This window comes from Physella acuta, unplaced genomic scaffold (assembly GCF_028476545.2).
Source record: "Physella acuta isolate Inbredline_101_S28 unplaced genomic scaffold, ASM2847654v3 ptg000591l, whole genome shotgun sequence".
Taxonomy (NCBI): Eukaryota; Metazoa; Mollusca; class Gastropoda; family Physidae; genus Physella; species Physella acuta.
This window is the reverse complement of record NW_026732110.1, coordinates 946,567-967,550: the sequence shown is the minus strand read 5'-3', so window position 1 is coordinate 967,550 and position 20,984 is coordinate 946,567. Positions and strand designations below refer to the sequence as shown.

The following is a 20,984-nucleotide window of genomic DNA, read 5'->3' as shown; positions in this document are numbered from 1 at the left end:
TTAAAAATACCTAACGACATTGCACTTAATCAATCGCCGCTAATTATGTAATTATTTTTTTTTTCTTAACACCAAAAACAAAGTAATAAAATGTAAATTCTTTCTTCTTAAGAATTTTTTTATTAAAGGGAAGTAACTGTGCAGTCAATACATTTCCGACACAATTTTAGAAATTTTATAAACGTCGATACACTTTAAAAAAATGTTATGTCGTGTTCATAAATGAAAATTATTCTTCTAAGTAAATAGAATGAAAATTGTTTTTAAAGACTTTCAATGGTAATTTTTTGACTCGTAAATTTAGACTATGAGCACGATAAAAAATCTAACACTTAAATCCATAGAAGTGTCAACGACAAACTTTTTTGCCACACGTTACAGAACTGAGCTTTATATATTAGACTAGGCATACTGCCTAGCTTCGCTTAGGTTTTTAAATAACATTTGAGAATTTGAATACTTAATTATTTAGCGATGGATTTGGTGTTGAGTGCTTTAATTTAAACAGTAATGCTAACTTTAGAAAAAAATGTTTTAGTTTGTCATTTAAATACCGTTCGCAGAGAAATATCGGAAAGTACGCAATGTATAAGTAAAATGGAATTAGAACTACACAGCTTCCATGAACAGTACATCTCATAGTTTTTATTACATTGCCTTTTGAAATTTATTTATTTATTTAATTGGGATACGTAACTAAATTAACAACTTAATTTTGTACTAAAACAAATGCTATACTTCGTCATTTTCTGTATCTGTTTAAAATAGTATACAATTATTTGAAAAATAATAATTTAAAAAAACGTTACCTCCCTTGAAAACTGAACGTATGACGTATGTCTTTTTTTTTTTTTTTTTTTTACAAACAGTTGCTATGCTTATATAAGAAATTACGGTATATGAACATATTTAACAACTATAATGGCTGTTTCCGACGGGAATAAAGTTTTTTTGTTAGCCTCCAGGGTCGGTCTACGACGTCACATAATATTAAGGGGATCGTTCGTCAATTTATTTATATATATATATCTCATATAAGGAGAATTTCACTCAAGATCATCTTTTAGCCCTCGTCGAGGGCTTTGAGTCTGACCAACAGTTTTTCCATACGGCCTAGTCATCTATAGTAGTGTATGCAAAAAATTAGCCAGATATACTGAGCTTAAGTACCCTAAAGTCTGCGTTGAAATGACCCTCTGTTTTTCCCATAAAATACAAAGATTATATAGGGAATTTTTTTTCGTATTAGAGCTCATATAAAGAGAATTTCACTCGCGGTCACTTTTTAGCCCTCGTCGAGGGCTTTGAGTGTAACCGACAGTTTTCCCTAAAGGTCAAACCATTCACCTAAGAGTATGCAAAAAATTAGTCAGATATACTGAGTTTAAGTACCCTAAAGTCTGCGTTGAAATGACCCTCTGTTTTTCCCATAAAATACAAAGATTATATAGGGAAATACAACTGGTCAGTTTTGACCCCTTTACGAAGTTTTCCCAGATATGCCGAGTTTTTTGTGACACCCCAAGGTGTTCTCCTACCACCTCACAAAATTTCAAGGGGGGTCGTCGGAGGAATTTTTTTTTCGTAATATAGCCCATATAAGGCGCCGGTCAGTCGAGGTCAGTTTTGACCCCAGCTCTGTAGACTTTTTGCCGAACCGTCACCGGCCCTCGTGTTCTATCGCCATAAGGCACCTTCGTGCCAAATTTGACGCGCCTGCGGCGCCGGGAAGTGCCCTATCGGGCACCCGACCACTTTGCTTTATATATATAGATATATATATATATATATATATATATATATATATATATATATATATATATATATATATATATATATATATATATATATAAACACTACAACCAAAAACAATGAACGTAACGCAATCTGTTTTGTAATCCTTGTAAAAACAATTTCTTGCATAATAATTCCTAGGACATTTAAGACAAGTGAAATAGGGGAAATAATTTCTCTCTTAATATAAATATGTATACATCTGCACATTTAATTATAATTGTCAAAACAAATAAATAATGACTTCAGAATATAATGAAATTGTTTAACACCATTCGTGTTTACAACGTGTTTTTGTCTATAATCAGAATTTAATATATCGTCATCATAAATGCTAAAGTATTACAGCATAATGAAAGTTTTTAAAATCAGAGTTGGTATAAAACCACGCTTTTAGATATTATAGAAAAATATTCGGAATAACAGCCTACATTTAACTAAACATCGGTCATTTAGTTCAGATCATATCATATTTTTAATTAACTACTGCTTCTTTGTGTTCTTTAAAGATCCTTTTTAACATAGTGATAGGTATGGGTTAGATCACTGTATTGATCATACACCATTTTACTGGTAATTACAAAAACAATATTCACAGAGTTTTACGTTTAAAAAGCTATTTTTCTGGCGGCATGGTACTTCGGTACATCATTACGCGTCTTTCTACATGCACTTAACAGATCAGTTCGGGGTGGTTTGGGGGGGGGGGGGGGGGGGGTTCAACTTCATTCACAACTGTCTGTTCACTTTAGGTCAATTATCCAACCCAGTGTATACCTAGGTGTGACATTAATGTCGCTCTACACAATTGTGGTGGTGAGGTGTGTGTGTGTGGGGGGGGGGTATAACCAACTCAGAGTGAACATAGCGTCAGTTGTTAGATGACTGTTTTAAACATACATATATATTACACAAATATAAATTACACAAATATATATTACAGAAATAGATTTAAATAAGTAGCAGTGGCAGTATGAACATATTTTTTACAGAGGGTCCATGGGGGAGGGGAGTTGTTACTGTTTCATATAATTTGTAATCATAATCACTATTGCAAAACTGTAAAAATACTACTATTTCATCGTGTTGTCAAAATTTCCCCACCACTACGCAGTTTGCTCATAAGTAAATTTAAATAGAGGTGCCACATCAGTTGTATTTGTTTCTGTATTGTAATTTTTTTTTTTAAATTAATCACACGATTCAAACTGTATATATAAAGTAGTTATGTGTGCAGTTTTATGTATAACATTTTCTAATTAAATTATCGTAAGCAAATACATTATACCGTTGACTTAAACGTAACACCCCTCTTGCCAAGTGGTACCACCGTAGAGGTTTTCTAAACATTGCAATGCATCGTAATGGTTATTTTTAGAATGGCAAACTGATGCAGCTGTTAATACGTGTTGTAAACGTAGATTCTACTAGACTAATACAATAATTCTTAATTGCTGCATGAAAAGAAATCTTGTGATTTACATAGATGTGCCGACCAAAAATATTTTTTTAACAAATATCACTGTTTAAAACTTTGAGTTTAAAAAGTTTCCAAAAAGGCGCCACTTTGCTAAAAATGGCCAGAGGGGGAGCGGCCGCTCCCCCTGCTCCCCCCTGGGCACGCTACTGGGGAGAGGTGGGGGCGGACCATTTAGGGAGGTGACACCAAGGCAAAAAAAAAAGAAAGAAAAATGTATACAGAAAAAAAGATAGTTCCAATTAAATTAAGAATTAATTAGAGTTAAAAAGACTTTTAAAAACAAAATTGACATGTGCCGACAAGGTTAGGTGGGGCAGGCGTGTGACACCATGTCGTAAACCTGCTACATCCAGCTGTATTAATAACCGATTATCTTAGCACAGCTTAAAACTATCACCGTGGGGGGGGGGGGGGGGGGGTTTACATCAATAAACATTGCAAAAAATTTGCCTGAGGATTAGGTTTTGTTGAGAATCGTTATAACTTATATGTCAGTCCACGTTTGGGGTGGGAGGGGGTGGGTGACACCAAATTTTATAACTTATATATATATATATATATATATATATATATATATATATATATATATATATATATATAATGTTATTGTTATAGATATGTTTTATTTCTTTCGGGGGGAGTGACACTAGGTGTCACACCGGGTGACACCCGACCTAGCTACGCCACTGCTCTCGTGAGTATCGTCATCATAGCTGTATTACACTATAAAAACTTACTATTTCTGATACAAGATAACATAATGTATAAATAAGGCAAGCCGACCAAGAGCTACATGCGTTTTATTATTTTAGTTAATTCTGACGTGCATTGATGAAGGGGTCCTACTTTCAGGGGTCCTATTTAATTGGCCCGTTTTGTCCTGAGTATTATAGTAAGGAGCTGTAATAATGAGGGACCTTCTGTTGGTAGTCCTGATGACTGGAGCCCTTTTGTCGGGAGCCTTATTGTCAGAGCCTAAATAATGTTAACCTATTAGTCGGGAACCTTATTGAATGGAGCATTTTTGTCGGGACCCTATGGGATCCATATGTCGCTGGCTATTTTGACGGGGCTGTTTTGTCGGGGCCATTCTGTCACCGGCTGTTTAACGCCAGACGCTGACATCATAATCATGTCAAAAACAGAGCGTAAGAACTTGTTCGCCAAAAATAAGGTGGTAAAGCGTAAGGGATGCGGACCACACGGAGTGTCCAATTTAAGGGAGTTTTGCTTTCAAGACAAGAACAGGGTTGCCGGAAATGAAAATATACTCAAAACAAGAATATGCCTAGAATAATTTCTAACTCCCGAAACGTAGAGTAAAAAAGACTAGGTCCAAGCACGTCTTTTGTATAGATTTTTGTTTTGTCTGTGTGCATTCTGAACGTGGTGTTTCAAGATACGGATCGGAAATAACCCGAAGACAAAGCACGCCATTACCGAGATGAAATGGCAGATTAATCGGTGCAATAGAGAGATCGGCGCCATACTGTCGCAAGCCGAAACATGAGGGTGATGGTAACCACTTGCTCACAGTGTTTCTTCCAGACTTTTTTCTCCGGGGGGCACTTGAAATCTTCGGGGGGGGGGGGGCGGTAAACTTTCTTCGGGGGGGCGGACACTGTTAAAAGTATATATTTTCTATATAAATTATATAAATTTCATTTCGTTCGGGGGGGCGGTAAAAATTTTTCGGGGGGGCTTCGCCCCCCCGAAGAGATGCCTGGAAGAAACTCTGCTTGCTCAGCTTTGATGCATACAATATCGGCTACAAGATAAACAAGTCAATTAGTAAACAGCTGCCAAGATCATTTCAATGTAGGCAGGCTACTAGTAAAAAAATCAACGAATTAAAACAAGTAAAATATGAATGGGAATAAAAACGCTGTTGTCTCCGCGTTTTCGTTGGTAATACAGTCTCACATGGGCTACAGGACATCCCCCCCCCCCGGACATTCCTCCCCTTATTTACCCCTCGGAGCATTTACCCCCCTGTCAATTACCCCCGGGGGAATCCCCCCCCCCCCCCCCAAGATAGAATCCTGATTCTAACTCCAACTCTATACCAGAATATTAACTTAATCCTAACCTTAAGACAGAAACGAAAAACTTAAAATTCACCTCATCCTAAAATAAACCCAAAACCAAACCCAAATCTAGACATTGATTTAAGCCTTACCCTGATCATTACACTAACCTTAAGCCTAGACCTAGCCCAAACTCAAACCCTATCTCTAACCCTAGCTGAACCTTAAGCTATGACCGGGAGGTAATGTCCTACTGGACGGGTGGTAATTGACAGGGGGATAATTACTCCGGTGGTAATGACGGGGGGAGGGGATATCCGGGGGGTAATTGACGGGAGGGGGGGGGGGTATGCCCTGTTCTCCTCACACGTCAGTAGCTAACTTCACCAGTGCTGGCTTGTCAGTTTGGAAATAATCCTTGCGGTCAAAATGAAAATGTTTGCAATGTTACTGTAACCGTTTAAACTGCATACCCTTTTCTGCTAGCACCACCAATGTCACTAATCAAAATCATCTGAAATCTCACCAGACACAATCATCATAAATGTTAACAGACAGCAGACACAATCAGAAATGTCACCAGACACAATCATAAATCTCACCAGACACAATCAGAAATATCACCAGATACAATCATTGTAAATGTCACCAGACACAATTATCTGAAATCTCATCCAGACACAATCATCAACAATCTCACCAGACACAATCATCTGAAATCTCACCAGACACACAAAAACACCGCAAATCAGTTTCTCTGTTTGGTTCATGTGTGATAGATAAATATCAGCCGACCATATCACAGTTTGTAATAGATATACATTTTTTTTCTGTTTGCGTTTTTTTCTTTGAGCGCTTTTTTTGTTTGCGCTTTTTTTCCGTTGCGCATCTTTCTGGTCACCGGTGACACACAGCCTGCCAGTCTGTTCATAGTAGGGTGAATGCTCTATAATACAACGTGCACATCAATTGAATGAGGGCGAATGCTCTATAATACAACGTGCTCATCAATTGAATGAGGGTGAATGCTCTATAATACAACGTGCTCATCAATTGAATGAGGGCGAATGCTCTATAATACAACGTGCTCATCAATTGAATGAGGGTGAATGCTCTATAATACAACGTGCACATCAATTGAATGAGGGCGAATGCTCTATAATACAACGTGCTCATCAATTGAATGAGGGCGAATGCTCTATAATACAACGTGCTCATCAATTGAATGAGGGTGAATGCTCTATAATACAACGTGCTCATCAATTGAATGAGGGTGAATGCTCTATAATACAACGTGCTCATCAATTGAATGAGGGCGAATGCTCTATAATACAACGTGCACATCAATTGAATGAGGGCGAATGCTCTATAATACAACGTGCACATCAATTGAATGAGGGCGAATGCTCTATAATACAACGTGCACATCAATTGAATGAGGGTGAATGCTCTATAATACAACGTGCACATCAATTGAATGAGGGTGAATGCTCTATAATACAACGTGCACATCAATTGAATGAGGGCGAATGCTCTATAATACAACGTGCACATCAATTGAATGAGGGCGAATGCTGTATAATATAACGTGCACATCAATTGAATGAGGGCGAATGCTCTATAATACAACGTGCACATCAATTGAATGAGGGCGAATGCTCTATAATGCTCATCATTTGGTGCAGGCTGTTTATTGTCGGGTGTGTGTAACGGACCTGTTGCTATGTCTAACATACACGAGCCAGTTGTGACCAAAACAAGATCTAATTGTTAAAGAAGACGTGCAGTGGTGTAGTGTATGGTTCCCGAGGTGAACATTGGCTTACATGTAACTGATGAGTAGGCTGACCGGAAGGATGCGCAACGGAAAACTGCGCACATAAAAGTGCGCAAGGGCATTTCTGTTTTCATAAATCGAGCATTTATAGACATTAACAAAAAAAAATGACCAAATATGCATTATTTAGCATAATAAGACACTTTTCCTCGAAATATGACAAACGTTAAGTGTATCATTATAATTAGCTTGTATTTGCGCATTTTTCCGTTGCGCATTTTTCCGTTTGCGCATTTTTCTGGGAACGGATGAGTAGAACAGAGCACACTAACAATTTCAAGGATCCCAAACTTGATGTAACTTTCACCCTCCCCAAACAGACCCACACACAACACCTAAGATCTGTTAGTGTTGTCGGTGTGGACAAGTTCACTCAATACATTCCAAAGGCTTTGGTTCAAACTTACTTGTATTTCCAAAAAGACAAACATTAGGAATATTTTTACTCAAAGCTCATTGATCACTTAGCATTGGTCTGACATGAATAACAATTTCTGTAATGATGTTACACAATTAGTATTGTATTGAATGTTTTTATACATACATTATAAACATTATAAACAGAAACATTATAAACATGATAAACATTATAAACATGATTATTTAATCTGACGGGATTAGTGTTGACCTCTAACCCCTACAACAATATACGATCCTGTTGTAACACAAAAACATGATACAGGCTAGGCTCAATGTCAGCTCACCAGCTGAGTGAGACCAAATGTCAGCTCACCAGGTGAGTGAGACCAAATGTCAGCTCACCAGGTGAGTGAGACCAAATGTCAGCTCACCAGCTGAGACCAAATGTCAGCTCACCAGCTGAGTGAGACCAAATGTCAGCTCACCAGCTGAGACCAAATGTCAGCTCACCAGGTGAGTGAGACCAAATGTCAGCTCACCAGCTGAGACCAAATGTCAGCTCACCAGCTGAGTGAGACCAAATGTCAGCTCACCAGCTGAGACCAAATGTCAGCTCACCAGGTGAGTGAGACCAAATGTCAGCTCACCAGCTGAGACCAAATGTCAGCTCACCAGCTGAGACCAAATGTCAGCTCACCAGCTGAGTGAGACCAAATGTCAACTTACCAGCTGGGTGAGACCAAATGTCAGCTCACCAGCTGAGTGAGACCAAATGTCAACTTACCAGCTGGGTGAGACCAAATGTCAGCTCACCAGCTGAGACCAAATGTCATCTCACCAGCTGAGACCAAATGTCAGCTCACCAGCTGAGACCAAATGTCAGCTCATCAACTGAGACCGAATGTCAGCTCACCAGGTGAGTGAGACCGAATGTCAGCTCACCAGGTGAGTGAGACCAAATGTCAGCTCACCAGCTGAGACCAAATGTCAGCTCACCAGCTGAGACCAAATGTCAGCTCACCAGGTGAGTGAGACCAAATGTCAGCTCACCAGCTGAGACCAAATGTCAGCTCACTAGCTGAGACCAAATGTCAGCTCACCAGCTGAGACCAAATGTCAGCTCACCAGGTGAGTGAGACCAAATGTCAGCTCACCAGCTGAGACCAAATGTCAGCTCACCAGGTGAGACCAAATGTCAGCTCACCAGCTGAGACCAAATGTCAGCTCACCAGCTGAGGCTAAATGTCAGCTCACCAGCTGAGACCAAATGTCAGCTCACCAGCTGAGACCAAATGTCAGCTCACCAGCTGAGACCAAATGTCAGCTCACCAGCTGAGACCAAATGTCAGCTCACCAGCTGAGACCAAATGTCAGCTCACCAGCTGAGTGAGACCAAATGTCAGCTCACCAGCTGAGTGAGACCAAATGTCAGCTAACCAGCTGAGTGAGACCAAATGTCAGCTCACCAGCTGAGTGAGACCAAATGTCAGCTAACCAGCTGAGTGAGAGCAAATGTCAGCTCACCAGCTGAGTGAGACCAAATGTCAGCTCACCAGCTGAGACCAAATGTCAGCTCACCAGCTGAGACCAAATGTCAGCTCACCAGCTGAGACCAAATGTCAGCTCACCAGCTGAGACTAAATGTCAGCTCACCAGCTGAGACCAAATGTCAGCTCACCAGCTGAGACCAAATGTCAGCTCACCAGCTGAGACCAAATGTCAGCTCACCAGCTGAGACCAAATGTCAGCTAACCAGCTGAGACCAAATGTCAGATCACCAGCTGAGTGAGACCAAATGTCAGCTCACCAGCTGAGACCAAATGTCAGCTCACCAGCTGAGACCAAATCTCAGCTCACCAGCTGAGTGAGACCAAATGTCAGCTCACCAGCTGAGTGTGACCAAATGTCAGCTCACCAGCTGAGTGAGACCAAATGTCAGCTCACCAGCTGAGTGAGACCAAATGTCAGCTCACCAGCTGAGACCAAATGTCAGCTCACCAGCTGAGTGAGACCAAATGTCAGCTCACCAGCTGAGTGAGACCAAATGTCAGCTCACCAGCTGAGTGTGACCAAATGTCAGCTCACCAGCTGAGTGTGACCAAATGTCAGCTCACCAGGTGAGTGAGACCAAATGTCAGCTCACCAGCTGAGTGTGACCAAATGTCAGCTCACCAGCTGAGTGTGACCAAATGTCAGCTCACCAGCTGAGTGTGACCAAATGTCAGCTCACCAGCTGAGTGAGACCAAATGTCAGCTCACCAGGTGAGTGAGACCAAATGTCAGCTCACCAGCTGAGACCAAATGTCAGCTCACTAGCTGAGACCAAATGTCAGCTCACCAGCTGAGACCAAATGTCAGCTCACCAGGTGAGTGAGACCAAATGTCAGCTCACCAGCTGAGACCAAATGTCAGCTCACCAGGTGAGACCAAATGTCAGCTCACCAGCTGAGACCAAATGTCAGCTCACCAGCTGAGACTAAATGTCAGCTCACCAGCTGAGACCAAATGTCAGCTCATCAGCTGAGACCGAATGTCAGCTCACCAGGTGAGTGAGACCGAATGTCAGCTCACCAGGTGAGTGAGACCAAATGTCAGCTCACCAGCTGAGACCAAATGTCAGCTCACCAGCTGAGACCAAATGTCAGCTCACCAGGTGAGTGAGACCAAATGTCAGCTCACCAGCTGAGACCAAATGTCAGCTCACTAGCTGAGACCAAATGTCAGCTCACCAGCTGAGACCAAATGTCAGCTCACCAGGTGAGTGAGACCAAATGTCAGCTCACCAGCTGAGACCAAATGTCAGCTCACCAGGTGAGACCAAATGTCAGCTCACCAGCTGAGACCAAATGTCAGCTCACCAGCTGAGACTAAATGTCAGCTCACCAGCTGAGACCAAATGTCAGCTCACCAGCTGAGACCAAATGTCAGCTCACCAGCTGAGTCAAATGTCAGCTCACCAGCTGAGACCAAATGTCAGCTCACCAGCTGAGTGAGACCAAATGTCAGCTCACCAGCTGAGTGAGACCAAATGTCAGCTAACCAGCTGAGTGAGACCAAATGTCAGCTCACCAGCTGAGTGAGACCAAATGTCAGCTAACCAGCTGAGTGAGACCAAATGTCAGCTCACCAGCTGAGTGAGACCAAATGTCAGCTCACCAGCTGAGACCAAATGTCAGCTCACCAGCTGAGACCAAATGTCAGCTCACCAGCTGAGACCAAATGTCAGCTCACCAGCTGAGACTAAATGTCAGCTCACCAGCTGAGACCAAATGTCAGCTCACCAGCTGAGACCAAATGTCAGCTCACCAGCTGAGACCAAATGTCAGCTAACCAGCTGAGACCAAATGTCAGATCACCAGCTGAGACCAAATGTCAGCTCACCAGCTGAGACCAAATCTCAGCTCACCAGCTGAGTGAGACCAAATGTCAGCTCACCAGCTGAGTGTGACCAAATGTCAGCTCACCAGCTGAGTGAGACCAAATGTCAGCTCACCAGCTGAGTGAGACCAAATGTCAGCTCACCAGCTGAGACCAAATGTCAGCTCACCAGCTGAGTGAGACCAAATGTCAGCTCACCAGCTGAGTGAGACCAAATGTCAGCTCACCAGCTGAGTGTGACCAAATGTCAGCTCACCAGCTGAGTGTGACCAAATGTCAGCTCACCAGGTGAGTGAGACCAAATGTCAGCTCACCAGCTGAGTGTGACCAAATGTCAGCTCACCAGCTGAGTGTGACCAAATGTCAGCTCACCAGCTGAGTGTGACCAAATGTCAGCTCACCAGCTGAGTGAGACCAAATGTCAGCTCACCAGGTGAGTGAGACCAAATGTCAGCTCACCAGCTGAGACCAAATGTCAGCTCACCAGCTGAGACCAAATGTCAGCTCACCAGCTGAGACCAAATGTCAGCTCACCAGCTGAGACCAAATGTCAGCTCACCAGCTGAGTGAGACCAAATGTCAGCTCACCAGCTGAGACCAAATGTCAGCTCACCAGCTGAGACCAAATGTCAGCTCACCAGCTGAGACCAAATGTCAGCTCACCAGCTGAGACCAAATGTCAGCTCACCAGCTGAGTGAGACCAAATGTCAGCTCACCAGCTGAGTGAGACCAAATGTCAGCTCACCAGCTGAGTGTGACCAAATGTCAGCTCACCAGCTGAGTGTGACCAAATGTCAGCTCAACAGATTGTGAGCTAAGAACCAATTTAAATATTCGAATATCACAAGTAGCATTTTTTGAGACTTAAATAAGAGGTAGTGTCTGCGTGTTTTGGTCCACGGTTGTGTTTTGGTCCAGGTTATGTCTGTGTTTTCATCAAGGTTATATGTGCATGTTTTGGTCTGTATTTGTGTTTTGATCGTGGTTTGTGCTTTGGTCCTGATGGGTGTTGTGGTCCAGGTTATGTTTGTGTGTTTTGGTCCAGGTTTGTCTGTGTGTTTTGGTCCAGGTTATGTTTGTGTGTTTTGGTCCAGGTTTGTCTGTGTGTAGGAGTCTGTACAGTTCAGATCCAGCAAGGGCCAATCTTTCCCTAGCTGTGGCCCCATGTCTAGGGACAAGGGGAAGTCACTCCCAAAGAGGTCTGTGTTTGTCTGAGTCTCAGAGCTCTCCACCATGGTGAGGTAATCATCCCATGGTGTCTGGCACTGTGCTGTCTCTGTGGCTGTCTGTGTCTGAGTCAGGCTGGGTTTACTGTCCTCAGACAGCATGGTGGACAGCATGGGATCAAATGCTGTCTGTGTGTGTGAGGACTCCAGGCTTCGAGCTGTTTTTACTGAACAGCCAGGCAAGTCTGTACAGTCCAGGTATGAAAACAGGGGATCAAATGCTGTCTGAGTTTCTGAACTTTCAGTTTCTTTTAAAAAGTCTGGGCACGTCTGGCTTGTACCATCACCCAGGAAGAGAATCTTTTCACTGCCAGTGATGCCGCAGTAACTTGAATGAACTTTTCCCCAAGGAGAAAAACTGTCCTCTTCAGAGCTGCTCGAGGAATTGCTACACCTGGCATTGAAGAAACTTGAAGTCTGTGTGCTGGCATGATCAGCTTCTGCATCAGCTCTACTCCACCTGGCATTGAAGAAACTTGAAGTCTGTGTGCTGGCGTGGTCAGCTTGTGCAGACTCCACACATGAAGCTGTCTGTGTGCCTTGCATGTTCAAGACTGGATCCCCAGCCAGAAGCTGGTCACAAAACTCGTTCAATGTCTGGGTCTGTGTGTCGCTGGTCAAATACTCCAAGAGCTCATCTCCCGTCTGGGTCATCATGTCCGTGACTATATCCTCCACTGTCTGGGTGCCAATGTCCCAGACAAAATCTTCAATTGTCTGGGTCATTGAGTCCATTGCTAGGCTCTCAAATGTCTGAGTTTCCATACAGGAGGAGCTGATGTGGCAAGCTTTAGGCTTGTCCATGTTTAGAGAGAGGGCTGGCTCGTCTGTCTGTGTCAACACTTCCATCAGCAAATCAGTCAGGGCTTGATCTGGGTCCTCCAGACTTTTACCTACATCAGCTGGTAACTTACCTGCATCAACACCACAGGCAGGTAAATTACCCGTGTCCAGTGATGCATGGCAGTCGGATAGCTGAGGTGTACTCATGGTGGAAAGGTCAAAGGTTGAGCTTAAGGGGAGCTGTCCAGATGAGAGATCTTCACATGTTGTGCTCTGATCCTGCATGTCTGTCATCACCCCCACCCAGGATACCTGGGTCTGTGTGTGGTTGCTGCTGATGCTGTTGGTCTGTGTATGGTTGGTGCTGATGCTGTTGGTATGTGTGTGGTTGCTGCTGATGCTGTTGGTATGTGTGTGGTTGCTGCTGATGCTGTTAGTTTGTGTGTGGTTGCTGCTGATGCTGTTAGTCTGTGTGTGGTTGCTGTTGATGCTGTTAGTTTGTGTGTGGTTGGTGCTGAGGCTGTTAGTCTGTGTTGGGCTGAGTTGAATGGGGAGATGATCACAATATACATCTGTGGTTTGGATGTTTTGATCACAAGTGATGCTGGAGAATTCAGGAACTTGAAATAACAGACGATCTGGGTAGTGGGTTTGTGTGTGGCAGTCTTGTAGCTGTGAAAGTTGATCTGGGTAGTGGGTTTGTGTGTGGCAGTCTTGTAGCTGTGAAAGTTGATCTGGGTAGTGGGTTTGTGTGTGGCAGTCTTGTAGCTGTGAAAGTTGATCTGGGTAGTGGGTTTGTGTGTGGCAGTCTTGTAGCTGTGAAAGTTGATCTGGGTAGTGGGTTTGTGTGTGGCAGTCTTGTAGCTGTGGTACTGCAGTAGCTGTGAAGGGTGAGTGACTGACACAACTCAAGTTGGTTTGAGTGGACATGGTGGCCATGAAGTCATCAAGAATAAAGTCCATCACTGTGACCATGGCCTTGTCATGGCTGGATGCCACGCTGCAGTAGTCAGCGGAGTGAGGAGAGCGCTTTCTCTTGACCAGGTGGGCTGAGACCAGGGTCTGTGACTGTGTCGAGTTAATATCTGTGGATTTATGTTTTCTTTTGGCTGGCCTAGATTTTTGTGTGGCCTTGCAAACTTTAACAATTGGAATGTTGGCTAGCGACATGGCTTGTTGGAGAAGGGCTTCACCCGTCTGGGTCTGTGCAGAGGTGCCCCCCATCTTGACTGTCTGTAGAGCTATAGACTGTCTGCGCCTGACTTTAGACGTGGGGTCCAGGTTGTGGTGCCAATGTGTCTGGATCCCAGCCGACCTAGTTAACTGCTGTACTGTTTGAACGGCCTGCGACACTGAGCTCTCAGACGACATCTTGGAGATAAAAATCTGAGCTCCCAAGGTATCTGTTTGAATTTCAAGACTGTTTTGTTTGAGTGCTGAGGGAGTCACTGCCTGAGGTTTGGGTAAAATGAACACTGGACTTTTCTTGTCTGGGACACAAGGTATCTCATCTTTTGCTGAAAGTTTTTTTGTGCCATGTTCTTTCACAGGCTTAATCCTAAAAGTATAATAAACATAGTATTATCTCGTGAAGGTTTTTATCTAAAATAAAACAATAAGTTATTGACATAGTTATCTCTTGTAGACTTGTTTATTCAGTCCCTTGCAGGGTACATGATATCAACTAGATACATGACACTAATCACTAACATCGAAATAAACTTGTTCGTATTAAAACTGCTACAAAAAATTCTTTCAATACTAGTCATGTTCTTTGTAAAGATATTTGTAGACAGTAATAATTGAGTATATCCTTCATTTATACTATACCACGTTCTATCAAAACCAATCAGGTAAATGTTTTTTTTCAGTACCAACAAGTAAGAACAATTAAAAACTTACCTTGTGAGGGAGTTTGGTTTTCTATGCCCATTGCAATCACAGTGACGGATGAGTGCAGATCTGTTCGTATACGTTTTCTCACAGTCAGGGCAGGTAAAAGTGTCACCACATTCTTTTTCATGGCGCTGACAGTCTCTCTCAAGCCCAAAACTTTTGCCACATTTTTTACACGAAAATTTCTTCTCAGAGTGCATCTTCATGTAGTGCTAGAATGTAATATTTGACCAATCTTCACGTGAAAAAACTCACAGGAATGTCTGTACAAATTTAAAGTACACTCTCCAGATTAAATAAATACTGCTGTGATAAAAGTTATTTACTACAAAAAATATACCATAAATTAACATAAAAGCTTATATGACCAACAGCTTGTTTTTACTATGCGAGATGAGGACAGGGTCAATGCTTGAAATTGAAGAACAATGTATGACGATCCAATACAATTAGAAATCAAGACCGTACGGTGGTGGTTCATTTCATAGTTTTATTGCAGTTACACGAAACATATCCACAACGACAAAGGAATACATCTACTCACTAACACGAATACTGATTTCAACTCCTTCCCCTAACATCCAAATCATACTCTCCCACATCACATCCTTACTTGCTTCGTCATATTCAAAATCGTTTATTAATATAAAATATTCCACTACACACATACTCTCATACCCATTCTGTACACTAAAACTAAAATACCATTCACAACACTTGGTACTTACTGTCCTCAGAATCTCCAAGCTTTTGCAGTATCTTTGTGACTGGGAATTATAGATGCAGTCAGAAACAGGGCAGTGGAAATGATGAATTAGACCATCAGGAACAATCTTCTGTTGGTTCATTAATATGGAGTAAAGATGTAATAACTTTTTATTTTATTTTTAAAAAACACAGATTTTTATAAATAAATTTTTAAAATTTAACAAATAAATGGGAATGCAGATTCTAATGTTTGAAAAAATGAAGTACTACTAACATATTTATGAGTTTTAGCTCTATGCACGCCCAGCAATGAATGATTGCCAGCTATGTAACCACATCCATTTTCTGTGCATTTCACGGAACTCTGGTTTCTACGGTTGGATATATACAACTCTTCCGGGTTGGGTACAATTTTAAGAAATCCTTCTGTACTTGACATTTTTTTTAAATTCTTTGTTCCTCTCAGTCGTGTTTTTTAACTGTAGTGAAATAGGATCATGAGTTACAGTACAGTAAAAAAAAACAGAAAAACAGTCACTTGTTTTTTTTTCTGGTAATAACGACTCTGAAAAAAGTAAGTTTACTGTTGAAAAGAGGATGATATGATTTTCAAACAATCAAACTAATTATTACTAAACTGTCTGAACTTATTCTACTAACTACTAATTCTAGAAATTAGAAATCTATAGGCCCTATCAATGCCTATCAAGAATAATAATATACTCTAGAACTATTTTTATTACTGCACTGGCCTTATAACAAGATCAAGAATAATAAATAATTAATAATTTAATATTTATTTATTTAGTTAGGCCTAGGCCTAACTTAACTAACAGTAATAATTAATAAAATAATAATTATTATGATAGGCCTAATTAATTATTAATAATTTTTTTATTTAGGCCTAGTTATTTATAATTTTATTAAATTTACTAAATTTATTATTATTATAAATATTTATTTTATATTTATTATTTTATATTTACCTTAGCCCTTAGCCTTAGCCTTAGCGGCGCGCTTAGCGTAGCCCCGTGCCCGTAGCCTAAGTCAAAGTTTTACATTTTACTAGAATTCAATCTATTACTAATGTAGATCAATGTTAATATTGTTTCAAATATGAGTTTAAGATGCATTGGGTCGAATGCGGTCCAGTGGTAAATAACCAGATTCTAAATACATTTCTCCATCTCATTTTCATAACATAATATCAAAATATTACAAAGTAAAATATGTGTTGCCAATCAAAATAATAAATACTATAAATAGGTAGATCTAACTCTTTTCTTCAAGAAGTTGTATTTTAGCAATTTATCGGCGTTTTGTCATTTTCTATCTCGTTGCGGGAAAAGTAAGACAACTCATTATAAATGGTCGTAAATTGATTAAAATTATATCGGCCTAATCACATAAATATTTGTTAGGTGGCGCGATATGTAGAAAATAATATGTGGCGGATTATAGGAACAGTCGGCGCAGCAGCCCGGCAGATGCGTAGCCAGGGGAGGGCGGGTGTGGCGCCGCTACGGACGCCGACCACAAGGGGCGCCAAGCGGTGCAGAAAAAATATTTAAAAAGCTCATTGTGAACTGCATTACTGAATGATACACAGTCGAAGTTTAATAAACTCACCACAGACTACGGCCTCGCTTTCCTTACTAAATTAACTTTCTTAAATTGTGATACATCATCATTACAACTGTCAAGGGATAGTGACTAGTAATATTAGGAGGGTGAGGGGCATGTGGTTGAAATTTTATAGTTTGCCCACTGGGCGCCGGAATGATTCGATACGCCTCTGCAGCCCGGAGAACAATTGTTTTTTACAAACGGTAGTAAAAAAATTGTTTTACTTCCATCTTAGTCTATGTAATGATGAATGTTATGTAGGGATTTTATTGGTAAAACGTAGGCCTATATATTGTGTTAAAACAAATTTGTACAAATGTTTTTGTATTATATGTATCAAATTTACGCTGGGGAAAAAAAGCGGCGGTGGTCGCATTGCCGGTCATCGGTTAATATGACGTTATCTAAGCGTTTTTATTGCCATGCAATTATTTACAGCCTACGGGTGTAAAATAAACAGTCAAACCAACCTGAGGCACTTCTCTATTTTCTTAATCTACATTTTAAATTATTTTTCAACAGTTTTAGCACCTCTTTTCGGTTCAGTTCACAGGGCGGCAGCTCTCCCACAGATAAAATAATGTCTCCTTTTCAGCAACCACCACCCAAGTTTTATTTTTTTGTTTCTCATATGTTAACTGAACTGTAGAAAAAAGAGACAGACAAAATTACAAAACGTAATTTTTTTAAAAATGCAAAACAATTGCTCAAATTATGTTTTTAAAAGAGGTTAATTTATATAATATTAAAATATAAAAGCGTGATGTCACACTTTCTGAGCCTGCCTCATCGCCACCAGTTTGACGTCGTTTATTGGCGAGTATTTATGCAAACTATTTATTATGCTAGAAACTATCTTTCCGTCACAACTTCCCAAAATTAATATATTTTTATTTATTGTGTGTTGATGTGTGTGTCAGAAAATGTTCTGTCGAAATAGCCGATTACCCAGATCACCGCGGTTGCTCTAACTACCTCAGGTTTTCACAATCGCTTTTGTCCTTCACCTTTGTAGGACAACTCGATTCATGTAATGTAAATTTTAAAGATGTCTTATTTACAAACGTCAGCTACTTCACACGCCAGGAAAGTTAGAAGTCTATATAAGCAAGCTGTACGTCTTCTTCAGGCACACTACGAAGGATATGACAGGTACATAGAGTCTATTTATTGTTTAAGTGACAAGATCCAAGGTATTTTTCATTTTTAACCTAGCTACTAGATCTAGAAATCTAGTCTAGAACTCTAGACATAGACTATGTGACTTAACTTGTTACTTTTGTTAGCCTTGCCCTTAGGCCTTAGGGCGCCTTAGGTCGTTAGTGAACTAGTGTATTTCTACTTCTACAATCTAGATCTAGTTTCTAGATCTATTAGTGTAACTGTGTAAGTTAAAGTGTAACTGAACTGTTTGTCGAATTTGTTTAGTTTTAGAGTTTTAGTAAAATAATAATTTCAATTGTTTCTAAATTTTGCCTAGATCTAGATCTAGATCTGAGATATAGCTACAGCTAGATCAACTAGATCTAGATTCTAGATCTAGCTAGATCAGATCTAGATCTAGATTCTCATTCTAGAATCTATTAAAATATTTAAAATAATAATTGATTAGTAAATATTAAGACCCTAATGACTCATGAGTTAATAGTTAATGACTGTAGTCTATAGATAGATAGGTATAGCCTAACTTACTAACTACTAGAATACAAGCTCTACTACTAGATCTAGTACTACTACACTACTACTACTAAGAACCACTAACTAATGTTTAGTATTGTTTAATCTAGTTTTAGTTACTAATGACTATTTCAAAACAATGGACATTACCGAGCTGACGAGAAACTTGTTCTTTTCTATTCCCCCCCCCCCCCCAGTTACACTATGTAGTGGCGCAGCGTAGTATGGCACCTGGCTTGGTTAAATCACCAAATGTTGTGTGTCACCATGTCAATATTTTATTTTTAGGGCAGTCTTTTAGTTTAGTGAACTGCTAACCCAACTTATCAATAGTCTATCCACACTATTTAAAATAAACATAGTCGCCACTCTGGAAAGCTTGGGGCAGCAAATGGTACCCTCTGGGGCGCCATCACTGTGTACTTGAAATTCAGTTTTCAAAGAAACCTTTCCTTGAATATTCTCATCAATTCCCCAAAGTTTCATGGTGATCAGATGAAAATTGTGGTAATGGATAAAGGACAAACCCACAAACATACTTTCATTTTTATATATATAGATTTATTTTATTAACATCGTACATGATTTTTTAAATTTTTAATGGGCCTTTTGAATAATTTTGAGACTATTCTCGGTTGAGTCCATTAGAAACATTTAACTTTTATTGCAAGGCCTTTTTATTAAATTTTGAATCACAAGATTTTGAAGATATTTGAACCCCAATAATACCTAGTTACTAGATATTACGTAGTCTAGTAATTAATAAACATTTTGTTCACATTTAACAAATCTATTTGGTTAAACATTTCTTCTTTCTTCTTCTTCTTCGTTCTTAATTATTAGTGTTGAAGGGGATCGAGATGTATCTAATTTAGTTACAAACTCCACAAAATCATCTTACCTGCTACTTCAAAATCACATTAGCACTGAACACATCAGAACAACAGACAGAGGCATACTTAATTTTTTTTTTAAATGTTTAGAAGCATTGAAGTATGATATTCTTGACATTTCTTTAGGTGGTATTCACTTCACAATATTTTCGTGAAGTTTATTTCCCTACAATTCTTTCTTTTAAGGTTTGAATTTCGGTACCAGGCAGTTTTAATGCGTGCCAGGTTTGATGAGCATAAAGAAGAAATAGATGTGCGAAAGGCAAAGAAACTGCTTTTAGATGGGCAGAAAGAGTTGTTTCTGAAGTCACATCCTCAACCAATCAAATGTAAGTGCTTAAAGTTAAAGCATGAGGCTTGGACATGCAGTCAGTTTTTAAAAGTTGGTTAAACCATTATGTTTACTTACTGATCTTATACTGCCTTTATTCTTCCATTGTACTTTGTGTTTCAGTTCCTTTATCACCAGGTGGTGTTGCTTATCAAAGAACATATCCTGCTCCTGATTGGGTAAAATTCTTAAGTGTTTTTACTTATTATTGTTAAATAGAGTGGATTATTTAGTGTAACAGTTACTTATTTCCAGCAATATTTAAAATGTTTATTAGTACACACAGCAATTTTTAAGTAGACAATATGTTTAATAATAATAATAAATTTTTTCAGCTACTAGATTTTTGGTCGTCGCACGAAAAGGCTCAATATCCAGAATATTTTGCATTGCGTGACATTAGAAAAAAAGAGTTTATAGAAAGATGGGAAAAACAATACGGAAAGTCAGACTCTGAAGTCAGCCACTAGAAGTAAATACTGAAAAAAATATTTTCTTGCTTTGTAAACTGTAAAGAATGAAATTTGAAATAAAATAAATCTGCTAGTCCATTAAACATATTTGAGAATTTAAAAATAATACTGTTGTTTCAGTTGATGATATTTACTTTCTTCAGGATGTGGTTTGATGCTTTGACAATAGTATTTCAATCGCAATGTATTTGGTCTATCATTCTGTTTGGACAGTGTCTTTGTAGCGAGAAAACCAGCAAATAAAAGAAGTTATATTACGTTTTTCTTTGTTGCTCCTTGTAAATGAAAAGGTCATTAAAGAATTAGTTCAAATATACAATATAGCATACTAAACTTAAAAGTAATTTTACTTTTTATCAAACAATTTACAGAGTCAAGTTTGCAAATTAATTAATTTCAAATAAAGTGTGATATTTTTATAAATAATTATTAAGTTAGCTCATTGTTACTACTTATTTTTGTTTTATTAGTAAGTGATAAGTTTATCATTATGT

At 39.7% G+C, this 20,984-nt stretch overlaps 2 protein-coding genes across 4 annotated transcripts; one reads left to right on the top strand and one right to left on the bottom strand.

Moving 5' to 3' along the window:
- Window positions 1-11,551: 11,551 nt before the first annotated feature.
- On the bottom strand, window positions 11,552-16,761 carry LOC131947266 (uncharacterized). 2 transcript variants are annotated; one of them, XM_059308418.1, is made up of 6 exons: window positions 16,477-16,761; window positions 15,765-15,969; window positions 15,511-15,618; window positions 14,789-14,994; window positions 12,564-14,444; window positions 11,552-12,497 (listed from the first exon to the last, which is right to left on the bottom strand). In XM_059308418.1, exons 2-6 carry the CDS (start codon window positions 15,927-15,929, stop codon window positions 11,948-11,950), a joined length of 2,910 nt encoding a protein of 969 aa, XP_059164401.1. In that variant the 5' UTR covers window positions 15,930-15,969; window positions 16,477-16,761; the 3' UTR covers window positions 11,552-11,947. The 2 variants fall into 2 exon arrangements, with proteins under 2 accessions (XP_059164401.1, XP_059164400.1); XM_059308417.1 differs by having other exon boundaries at window positions 11,552-14,444.
- Window positions 16,762-18,092: 1,331 nt separating this feature from the next.
- On the top strand, window positions 18,093-20,751 carry LOC131947269 (NADH dehydrogenase [ubiquinone] 1 beta subcomplex subunit 9). 2 transcript variants are annotated; one of them, XM_059308421.1, is made up of 5 exons: window positions 18,093-18,268; window positions 19,873-20,015; window positions 20,141-20,196; window positions 20,353-20,489; window positions 20,634-20,751. In XM_059308421.1, the coding sequence occupies exons 1-4, from the start codon at window positions 18,165-18,167 to the stop codon at window positions 20,485-20,487; spliced, it is 438 nt and encodes a 145-aa protein (XP_059164404.1). In that variant the 5' UTR covers window positions 18,093-18,164; the 3' UTR covers window positions 20,488-20,489; window positions 20,634-20,751. The 2 variants fall into 2 exon arrangements, with proteins under 2 accessions (XP_059164404.1, XP_059164403.1); XM_059308420.1 differs by having other exon boundaries at window positions 20,611-20,751.
- The last annotated feature ends 233 nt before the right edge of the window (window positions 20,752-20,984 follow it).

Bases quoted from the DNA above. Each gene is read 5' to 3' on its own strand.
- LOC131947266 (XM_059308417.1), bottom strand. From the start codon at position 15,929: ATGTCAAGTACAGAAGGATTTCTTAAAATTGTACCCAACCCGGAAGAG. The intron at 14,995-15,510 runs GTAAGTACCAAG...ATTACATTCTAG, and splicing joins GCTTGGAGATTCTGAGGACA to CACTACATGAAGATGCACTC. The intron at 14,445-14,788 runs GTAAGTTTTTAA...TTATACTTTTAG, and splicing joins AAACCAAACTCCCTCACAAG to GATTAAGCCTGTGAAAGAAC.
- LOC131947269 (XM_059308421.1), top strand. From the start codon at position 18,165: ATGTCTTATTTACAAACGTCAGCTACTTCACACGCCAGGAAAGTTAGA. The intron at 18,269-19,872 runs GTACATAGAGTC...CTTTCTTTTAAG, and splicing joins CACTACGAAGGATATGACAG to GTTTGAATTTCGGTACCAGG. The intron at 20,197-20,352 runs GTAAAATTCTTA...AAATTTTTTCAG, and splicing joins CATATCCTGCTCCTGATTGG to CTACTAGATTTTTGGTCGTC.